This window comes from Boleophthalmus pectinirostris, unplaced genomic scaffold, assembly GCF_026225935.1.
Source record: "Boleophthalmus pectinirostris isolate CB_2022bp ecotype Guang Dong unplaced genomic scaffold, ASM2622593v1 HiC_scaffold_17, whole genome shotgun sequence".
Taxonomy (NCBI): Eukaryota; Metazoa; Chordata; class Actinopteri; order Gobiiformes; family Gobiidae; genus Boleophthalmus; species Boleophthalmus pectinirostris.
In genome coordinates, this window is record NW_026571115.1 from 6703338 (window position 1) to 6715367 (window position 12030).

At 41.2% G+C, this 12030-nt stretch overlaps 1 protein-coding gene across 1 annotated transcript in view; it reads left to right on the forward strand.

The window, feature by feature from the left end:
• mybpc2a (myosin binding protein Ca) overlaps nt 1-12030 on the forward strand; it is a 56730-nt gene that overhangs the window by 16389 nt on the left and 28311 nt on the right. The window contains exons 10-13 of the mRNA XM_020933156.2: nt 1606-1794; nt 2858-2992; nt 4954-5121; nt 5574-5662. Of these exons, the coding sequence (XP_020788815.2) occupies nt 1606-1794; nt 2858-2992; nt 4954-5121; nt 5574-5662 (581 nt within the window). The remainder of the gene's footprint in view (nt 1-1605; nt 1795-2857; nt 2993-4953; nt 5122-5573; nt 5663-12030) is intronic.

Sequence of the window (12030 nt, forward strand, 5' to 3'; positions counted from 1 at the left end):
GACATCATAGGAAAGCTCACAATATGGTGGGGAGGCTCACGATAAAGGATGTAACAATATCCAAATCTATCGGTACGATATTTTCATGATATACACCTCACTGTACGATATTTATTGTGGTATTTTGTGGAGGTTCACAAAAGTGTGAATATGCTACTTTTTCCTCTTAAAATGCCTTGACAAGACTTAATCCAAAGAACTAAGACTGTCAGGGAATTTACCCTAAGACGTCAAATTACATTAAATAAGACACACCAAAACGAGACAGTTAAAAGTAATACTTGCGCAAGGAGAGTTGGGGACTGCCTGCCCCTGGCTACGCTCTGGCCTACTCTGCCCCACAACTCTCCGAACACCCATTTATTCAAAATGATGACACAGATAAGGTACAATACATGACATCATATCACACAGTGTTTACATGATCACATACTAACAATCTTTTAGTCTAAACCACCCTCACATTTCACACTTGATTACAGGCTCCAGGTGATAAACAATTTGGTCAGTTTTCTCCCAAAAACTTATGCTAACCACATGAGGGAAAAAACCCTTAGCTGTCTTCTCATGGGTGACTCAGTAGATGAGCTTAATGAGTCAGCAGTTCTTGTACTAGGACATATGATATACATATGGAAAAACCCAAAAAACGCAATTGTTGATAACTTTAATCATACACACAAATGATTATGATTTTAAATGATTCATAATATTTAAAATAACACAGAAATTCTTTCACAAAGACTTAAAAGTGTTAAAACTGTTATTTCTTCTTCTAGTCTGCACTGAAATGGAGCAAAGGATCATGGTCTATGTAGTTCAATCTATTGCTGCACCATAACTCTTAATTTAAGCAAAGAGACTTATAATTCGATATATTGTGTGAGAACTTTGATGATACAATATCACGATATTTCAGTTATTGTTACATCCCTAGTCAGAACTGCACATTTCTAACATCACACCGTTTGTGGCGTAAGGCCAGTATTTAGGACGTAATGTAGAAGTAAAAATCATTTTTGGCTCTATGTGCCAGTGAGCACAGGCCATTGAAAACCATAGTTTAGGGTTACAATCTACATGAACCTTAACAGGAGAGATGCATTGTACCAGGTTATAGCACCAGAGCTAATTTCCACCCGTCGTCCCAGGGCAGGTTGATGTTATAGTTCATAAAATCAAACATACATAGAGAATGTCTTTATAATGTTTGAGCATTGTAACAATTCTGTATCATCATTCACTCCCAGTTCTCTCAGCATCTTAAAATCATCATCCTTATCAAAAACATCATTCAGTTCATTCACTCCAGAACATCACTCTCTCCAGACTCTCTTCTGTCCACATTGGGTTCACCTTCCACATTTTATTATGTTTCTGTGATTCACCCCTGTAACTGCTAACCTCGTGAGCTTCTTTTGTTTGGAGCTGAACTCTACGGGAGACGTCAAACTCCCTTAGTCCATTTCTTTATACAGTCTATGTGCACAGCAGACTTATTTTGACCTCCAGAACTGCTTACACAATATGTGATTTTCCTCAAACACATGGAAACAATGAAAACTGGCAGTGACTTTTCTCCTTTCTGTATATTCTGTGTTCCAGGTTATCTGATGGAGAGGAAGAAAGTGGGCTCCTCGCGTTGGACCAAACTCAACTTTGATGTTTTTGAATCGACAACGTACGAGGCCAAGAAGATGATTGACGGCGTTCTGTACGAGATGAGAGTGTACGCCGTCAACGGGATCGGGGTCTCCGAGCCCAGCGCCACCTCCAAACCCTTCATGCCCATCGGTACTGCACCTCACAGGGGAATGGCATCTGAGTCGTTCTGAATCGTTTGACTGGCAATGATCTCGTGCTGTTAAAAGGCCCATATTATGCTATTTTCTGTCTTTTTAGTGAAATAAGTCTAGGATAATTTATAGGCTGTAATAAATAAATGAACATAGCTAAGGTTTTTACAGTGTATAATGATGAGTCGCTCTGGAGTAGAAGTCGCACCAGCCAAAAAAGCATAATGAAGAAGAAAAAACATATATAAGTCGCTTCCTCTTCTTAGTAGCTGTTGTCAGACTCAGCATCAGTTCCATTTAGAATTATTCCAGCCTTTCTGAATCCCGACAGAATGGTTTCAGTTGTCGCTGAAGTTCAGGCTTTGTCCACCCATCCAGTGACTTCAGGAAAGTTTCATGGTTGCTGTGAAGCTGTTCTCCATCCCCGCTTTTCGCCAGTCCCTTACAAGTTTCTCGCTGACTCCCAACTTTCTTTCTGCTGCTCAATTACTTTTTTTGGCTGAACACTTCACTACTTGCAGCAGGACAGAGGCTTTTTCTGCAGAAGACATGCTTAGTAGAGGGCGCAGAGTGACAGAAGCCTCTCGCAGCTGTTAGAGTGAAAAGTTTAATATATAAGTCGCACTGGAGTATAAGTGGCAGGAAACACCCAAACCATGAAAAAAAGTGTGACTTGTAGCCCGAAAAATACGGTAGGTTCTTTTTTCAGATCAAGAGTTTGCTTTCATAGCTGACAGTTTGGACTGCTCCCTGCGCTCTTCCTCAGAGTGGTCACATGATGTTGCTGTGACATGTCTGCTCAGCTGATTTATACAGGTTTTGGTGCGGTCTTCCTACCGGTGAAGGCAGGACGACAGCTCCATCTACAGTCCCACTTCCTAAGGACCACTCTGAGCAGCTGAAACCGTCCCGTATGAAAACAAACTCTTGGTCCGAAAAAAGAACACCATAATAGCATAAAAAACATTGAACTTTTTCATGATATTCTAATTTTCTGAGATGCACCTGTACAATAAGCGCAGTATAAACCACGGTCTCACTGCACTTCTGTCCCTGCTCAGCCCCCACCAGTGAGCCGACTCGTCTGCAGGTGGATGACGTCACTGACACCACCTGTGCTCTGAAGTGGCGCCAACCGGAGAAGATCGGAGCAGGAGGCATCCAGGGGTACATCATCGAGTACTGCGTGGAAGGAAGTACGTCTGTGTACTCTTTTCATATACTGCTACACTGATATGGGGGGGGGGTCAAGGGGATTTAGGTGTCGCAAAAAACGTGAAAAACACAACTAGTTCCTTTTAAACAATTTGCAGAAGTCCAAATTTATTCCTTTCGCATTCTTAGCATCCTAATTATTCAGTTTTTTTCAGTGTTTATTCCACAACTCTCACTGAACAGAGCTGAGTTTTGCAGTGACATTAAAGCGAACAACAACAACAACTAGCATGCTAACTGTGCACTTCCTGAAATGCTTTCTAATTAGAGCTAGACAGTACACATAAGCCTGTCACAAATACTATGCTGATTTGAGCTGTAGAAGGTTGAATAAATACATTTTGTGGCTCACTATCGCTTTATTCTGCTGTTTACTTGTTGCAGCTCCGGCTTCTTCATGATATTATTCCACCTCGTGATGTCATTAGGTGGTAATCTAGGAAGCGCTCCTCTGTGTTCATACTGTTTTTTGCTCACCCAGATCATTTCAGTACACCACTGGCCTCTTACATCTTAACCTTGAAGCTAACAGCTATTGCTTTTAACCCCATTCAATTTGCGTTATATGTTTTATACGTTTCTATGTTCAGAAATGAGGCTGAGTGACTTGTTCTTGTTTCCTCTGTCCAGTATTTTAAGCTGTAAAATGTGAAGTACTCAGACTTTAGTGTGTCCAAAAAGTCATTCAGAAGTTCTGAATAATGCAAAATAAAAGAACATAAAATTACAATAAAACCTGGAGAGCCTCGACCAGACTGCACGACTCCTGCTCTAAAAATATCTTCTACTCTCACCTCTCTCTCTCTCTTTCCCTTCCCTTTGCTTCTCTCTCTTTCTCTCTGTCGCTCTGTCTCCCCTCTCTCTCTTTCCCTTCTCTTTGCTTTTTTGTCTTTCTCTCTCTCTTTATCTCCCCTCCCTCTCTCTTCTTCTCTTTCTTTCCTTTGCTTCTCTTTCTCTCTCTTTCTCTCTCTCTTTATCTTCCCTCTCCCCCTCTCTCTTTCTTTCCCTTCCCTTTGCTTCCCTCTCTCTTTCTCTATCTCTCTCGCTCTATCTCTTCCCTTCAATTTGCTTCTCTTTCTCTCTCTCTCTCTCTTTGTCTCTTGTGTTATCTTCCCCCTCTCTCTTTCCTTTCCCTTTGCTTCTCTCTCTCTCTTTATCTTCCCTCTCCCCCTCTCTCTTTCTTTCCCTTCCCTTTGCTTCTCTTTCTCTCTCTTTTTTCTTCTCTTCATTTTCTTTCTCTCTTTCCCTTCCCTTTGCTTCTCTCTCTCTTTCTCTATCTCTTTCCCTCTCTTCATCTTCTTTCTCTCTGTTTACCTTCCCTTTGCTTCTCTCTCTCTTTATCTCTCGCTTTATCTTCCCTCTGTCTTTGCTTTCCCTTTACTTCTCTCTCTTTCTCTCTCTCGCTCTATCTTCCCTTTCTCTCTCTCTCTTTCCCTTCCCTTTGCTTCTCACTCTCTATCTCTCGCTCTCTTTCTCTATCTTTATCTTCCCTCTTTCTCTCCCTTTCCCTTCCCTTTGCTTCTATCTCTCTCGCTCTATTTCTTCCCTTCAATTTGCTTCTCTTTCTCTCTCTCTCTCTCTTTGTCTCTTGTGTTATCTTCCCCCTCTATCTTTCCCTTTCCTTTGCTTCTTTCTCTATCTCCCCACCTTGCTCCCTGTATGTCTCCCACTCTTTCTCCCATTTCTTCTCTCTCATTTTCTTTCTTTCTTTCTCTTGCTCTTTCGTTTCCTCCTCTCTGTTCTCCTCTCTCTCTCTATCCCTTTGTATTCCTCGACTGTCTGTCTGTCTCTCTCCCTTTTCTCCCGTCTCCCCCTCTGTATCATCCCTCACAAAACTCTTTCTCTGTCTTTCTCTTTCTCACCCCGTCCTCCCAATTTCCAATTTTCTTTCTCTTCCCCCTCTCTCTCTCTCTGTCCTCTCGGTGCTCGTGGGCGCCCCCAGCGGACCAGTGGGTGCAGGCGAACGAGGTCCCAGTGGAGAAGACCCAGTACCGGGTGAAGGGGCTTCCCGTGGGGGAGAAGATGCTGTTTCGCGTGGTGGCCGTGAACCTGGCGGGACGCAGCCCTCCGGCCGTCCTGGGCCAGGCCGTCACCATCAGGGAGATCGTGGGTGAGACATACCACACTAGTTTAGACGATTTCTCCGGTTCATCTGCCGCAAGAATTATTTCAGACGCTAAATGTTCAAATATAAAGCTGTGGAGTTAGCAGAAACAAACTTGCTCTACTTTCTAGACTCATACAGATACACATGGAGGCTTTTGTCCATCCTCTGCGTTGTTCTGTCCGTCATTTGGCCCATCTCCTCAGAACATGTGGAATTTTAGCAACAGAGCTGTACATGACTTAACCACTGAAGGCAGTACTCCCTGACTTTTAGTGCTTGCTTGTGTTTTGACGTCTTGACATTAGAAACGTCTGGAAGTATAAATGAGGTCACTGTTGTAATACGAATGATTTTTTTCTTCTCCTTTGTCTCGACCTCACACAAAGCAGATTTCTATGTTTTTTTCCTCCTCCACCCACGGTCTTCTCACTCTTGTGTTTATATGTTTGGTTCAGAGACGCCAAAGATCCGTGTGCCTCGTCATCTTCGCTCCAAACTCATCACTCGAGTCGGAGAGAAGGTCAACATCGTCATCCCCTTCCAGGTGAGTGGCTCTGTCTGCTGCAGGATCAATACACAACAACCAGATACACAACAGTCAGATACACAACAACCAGATACACAACAGTCAGATACACAACAACCAGATACACAACAACCAGATACACAACAACCAGATACACAACAACCAGATACACAACAACCAGATACACAACAACCAGATACACAACAGATACAGATACACACAACCAGATACACAACAGTCAGATACACAACAACCAGATACACAACAACCAGATACACAACAACCAGATACACAACAGTCAGATACACAACAACCAGATACACAACAACCAGATACACAACAACCAGATACACAACAACCAGATACACAACAGTCAGATACACAACAACCAGATACACAACAGTCAGATACACAACAACCAGATACACAACAACCAGATACACAACAACCAGATACACAACAGATACACATACACAACAGATACACAACAGATACACAACAACCAGATACACAACAACACAGATACACAACAGTCAGATACACAACAACCAGATACACAACAACCAGATACACAACAACCAGATACACAACAATACAACAGATACACAACAGATACACAACAGATACACAACAACCAGATACACAACAGATCAGTCATACACAACAACCACACAACCAGATACACAACAACCAGATACACAACAGTCAGATACACAACAACCAGATACACAACAGATACACAACAGATACACAAGATACACAACAACCAGATACACAACAGTCAGATACACAACAGACACAACAGATACACAACAGCAGATACACAACAACCAGATACACAACACAGATACACAACAACAGATACAACCAGATACACAACAGACACACAATACACAACAGTCAGATACACAACAACCAGATACACAACAACCAGATACACAACAGTCACAACAGATACACAACAACACAGATACACAACAGTCAGATACACAACAGACACAGATACAGATACACAACAACCAGATACACAACAACCAGATACACAACAACACAAGATACACAACAGATACCAGATACAACCAGATACACAACAGATACACAACAGTCAGATACACAACACAACCAGATACACAACAACAGTCAGATACACAACAACCAGATACACAACAACCAGATACACAACAGTCAGATACACAACAACCAGATACACAACAACCAGATACACAACAACCAGATACACAACAACCAGATACACAACAACCAGATACACAACAGTCAGATACACAACAACCAGATACACAACAACCAGATACACAACAACCAGATACACAACAGACAGATACACAACAACTCAGATACACAACAACCAGATACACAACAACCACACACAGATACACAACAAGATACACAACAACGATACACAACAACCAGATACACAACAGATACACAACAACCAGATACACAACAACCAGATACACAACAGATACACAACAGTCAGATACACAACAGATACACAACAACCAGATACACACAACAGACACAGATACACAACAACCAGATACACAACAACCAGATACACAACAACCAGATACACAACAACCAGATACACAACAACACAGATACACAACAACCAGATACACAACAGTACAGATACACAACAACCAGATACACAACAACCAGATACACAACAACACCAGATACACAACAACCAGATACACAACAATACACAGATACACAACAACCAGATACACAACAGATACACAACAGTCAGATACACAACAACCAGATACACAACAGTACACAACAACAGATACACAACAACACAGATACACAACAGTCAGATACACAACAACCAGTCAGATACACACAACAACAGATACACAACAACCAGATACACAACAAACCAGATACACACAACCAGATACACAACACAGATACACATACACAACAACCAGATACACAACAACCAGATACACAACAACCAGATACACAACAACCAGATACACAACAGTCAGATACACAACAACCAGATACACAACAGTCAGATACACAACAACCAGATACACAACAGTCAGATACACAACAACCAGATACACAACAACCAGATACACAACAACCAGATACACAACAATCAGATACACAACAACCAGATACACAACAACCAGATACACAACAACCAGATACACAACAGTCAGATACACAACAACCAGATACACAACAGTCAGATACACAATACACAGATACAAACAGATACAGATACACAACAAACCAGATACACAACAAACCAAGATACACAACAAACCAGATACAAACAGTCAGATACACAACAACCAGATACACAACAACCAGATACACAACAACCAGATACACAATACAGATACACAACAACCAGTCACAACAGATACACAACAACCAGATACACAACAACCAGATACACAACAACACACAGATACACAACAACCAGATACACAACAACAGATACAACAGATACACAATAACAGATACAACAACACAATACACAACAACCAGATACACAACAACCAGATACACAACAACCAGATATGCAACAGTCAGATACACAACAACCAGATACACAACAACCAGATACACAACAACCAGATACACAACAACCAGATACACAACAGTCAGATACACAATAATCAGATATGCAACAACCAGATACACAACAACCAGATATGCAACAGTCAGATACACAACAACCAGATACACAACAGTCAGATACACAACAACCAGATATGCAACAGTCAGATACACAACAGTCAGATACACAACAGTCAGATACACAATAATCAGACACATTACAATCAGACACACAACAATCAGATACTAAACAATCTGACGCATTACAATTAGATATACAACAATCAGATACACAACAATCGGACACACAACAATCGGAAACACAACAATCAGATACACAATAATCAGATGGCCATACCAGTTTGTCAAAGCCTGATCCCGTCAGATCTCAGAAGTTAAGCAAGGCTGGCCGTGGTTAGTACTTGAATGGGAGACCACTGGGAAAATCAGGTGCCACAGGGGGGGCGCCAGTCGACAAAACTGTCATTGTGTCCTTAGGCAAGACACTTCACCCACATTGCCCAGTATGAAAGTGGTGTGTGCGTGAGTGATGGTGGTGGTGGTCTGAGGGACCGATGGCGCCGATTGGCATGGCAGCCGCACTTCCGTCAGTATGCCCCAGGGCAGCTGTGGCTACAATAGTATCTTACCATCACCCGGTACGAAGAGAAAAGAATAATGAATCTATAATGCTCTGCAAAGCAGCTTTGTGACATATGTCTGTGAAAAAGTGTTATATATAAAAATAAAGACTCACTTACTTACTGACTTACATACTTACAACAATCAGACACACACCAAACAGATACACAACCATCAGATACTCAACAACCAGATATGCAACAATGAGATATGCAACAAACAGATACACAACCATCAGATACTCAACAATCTGACGCATTACAATTAGATATGCAACAATCAGATACACAACAACCAGATATGCAACAATGAGATACACAACAATCAGACGCATTGCAATTAGATACACAACAATCAGACACACAATAATTAGATATGCAACAATTAGACACGTAACAATCAGATACACAACAAACAGGTATGCACAAACAGATATGCAACAATCAGATACACAACAATCGGTTATGCAAGAATTAGATACACAACAGATACCTTACAATCAGATACACAACAATCAGACACACATTAATTAGATACGCAACCATCAGATACAGCACAAACAGATACGCACAATCAGACACGCAACAACCAGACTCACAACAATCAGATACACAATAATCAGACACATAATTATATAGGCACCAATCAGATAATCAACAATCAGACACAAAACAATCAGATGAGATTTAAATTCAAAGTAATAAGCTTTGTAGAGTTTGCATGTTCTGCCTGTTTCCTGGGTTCTTTTCTGAGTGTAACTTTTTAATTACTGTACATATATGTATAGAATTTATGTCTATTTCACACCAGTTCTCTTCCTTTTTTATTGATACTTATTTAGAAGTTTATTACCTTTTTTTCTATATTTTGTTACTTTTTATGATTAAGTAGTAATTTCCCTTGTGGATCAATAAAGTCTAGTGTCTAAAGTCTAAAAAATGCGCTTCAGTTAGGTACTGCTCAATAAGATCCTGGCTCAAGTCTGGAATAAAAATGACAATGAAAATGAAAATAAAAATTGTGACCTTGTTTCAGATCTCATGAATATATTATAGATGCGTTATATTTCTGTGTAGACTCTGGGATACAGTACCAGCAGCTTGTAGTAACGTTAAATAAAGAGCATTGGTTCCGATCGTCTAAAGACCTTCTGGATAAATAATGCCTCTAAAGCGAGTCAGTGTTTGACAGGAGACCCTCACAGCTCTCTCCAGTTTTCTTTTATTTGCAAAAATCTCTGTGGGCTCTGGCACTGGGGTTCCAGCTTGTTTAAAGTCTCTAAAGAGGAAAACTTAAGTGGATTTGCAGAATGAGCCCCACTGAGCAGATTAAAGACTGTGTAAAATACATCTGAACTGAAGTCAATGGGAGCGCTTCAGGGACCGACTCCTCAAAAAAACTCACCCCTCTGTACTTTAAACCAAGAGCAGGCTCCGAACGCGAATCTGAAGTTTGTGTTTGAAACTTGTTTTTATTTATCTGTGAATATCTTGTTTCACAGAGATTTCTTCAAGGTGCAACTTTTCTGGTGGAGGGTTTGCCAAATGCTTTTCGGAGATGTTCTCACTTTGTCTGGAATGTTTCACAGTATGGCATTAAACCTTTCTATCATCATGAAGACTAAAAATCTGTGGAGAGGCAACCCCGCTCACAGTCAGAACGCCTGTTTTTCTTGGTATTTTGAGCTATAAAACCACCTGTAATTGAATAAATATAAGGTAAATCTGTGGAACATTTCAGGCAGAGCAGTGACATATCCATAGAAACAAGCAAGTGACGGACCCAAAACCAAAAAGTTACGCAGTGCCCTTTTAAACCAAGAGAATAATCCGAATGAGAATGTGAAGTTTGTGTTTGAAAGTTGTTTTTATTTATTTGTAAAGATTCAGTCTCACATACAGTAAATATCTTAAGACATTAATCCAATGCAGCCTGACATTGTTAAAAAGAAAAGCCACATTTGGGCGAGCTGAAATAAGGCAGTCACAAAAACTACTGCATACAGCGTAAACTCATCTTTTACTAAAGTTAAGACTAAATTAAAAGCTGCCACACACTACAGGAGAATTTGCTCAATTTTGGCTGTGATTTAGGGAGGTGTGACTCGACTTTGTGTCTTCGTGTGCGATTTTGAAGCTGTTGCGCTCCTCGTGTGTGTGGTGTCAGTGTGACTTCGAGACTACGTTTACACTTCATTTCTGTGTCCACAAGCCTTCCCTACCCACACAGCTCTGAGCATATGTGTTTACGTTTTACAGAAATGAAACTTAAAACCGCATGGCTAATTTGCATAAACTGACCGCTCAAAAAACAGTTCGCTATTGTGCGCTGATGCAGTTCAGCTTCTGTCAGACTAAAGGACATGACTCAGTGGAATATGAGTGTTCTTTCTGTGACAGAGGGGTGTTCTGCTGATGGTGAATCTGCTCTGTGCTTCTATCACGTTGGAGATGGTTCACGTTAAACTTTTCAGAGATTATATGTCTGCAGGTCATATGCATAGACCGTATATTTGAATGGACATATATTCTAGCCTCGTAGTGTTTTGGCGGTGAATTACTTTGCGGTGCATACACCTACGTCAGCGTGTCAGCGTTTCCAGGTGTCCACACAGTGCCCGATCACATCCATACTCAGATGAATTCGTGGGAGATGGCGGCACCAGATCGTTCCGTCTCTGGAGTCGGTTTCCATCGGATTAGTGTGGACGAACACTGAATCCGCAACGAAAAAGACTCGAATACGTACTGGTGTGGACGGAGCCTGAGCTGCTCTGTCAGATCAGAACCACCAAACATCAGCAACGCTACGGTAACAGCCATAGACTGTATCTATGGTAAAGGCCAATAAAACAGAGCGTCAGGGGCAAAGGAGTGATGGACACAGAGGCACAAGATACAAACTCAGGAAATAGCGAAAATAATAATAAGACTTTATTACTCACCTCTCATAAAGGTGTAGTCTGCATTGTAAGTCAGATGTAGATATAGTTCAGCATCTCATCCACATTCTCCATAGTATTCTTCCTCTGCCACAGTGACACAGTCCACAAAACAGAGCTGTTGACCCAGTTTGAAGTGTTTTTTAAGGCTACCTTCAGACTGCAGCCTGAAGTGACCCAAATCAGATTTTTTTGCCCCTAT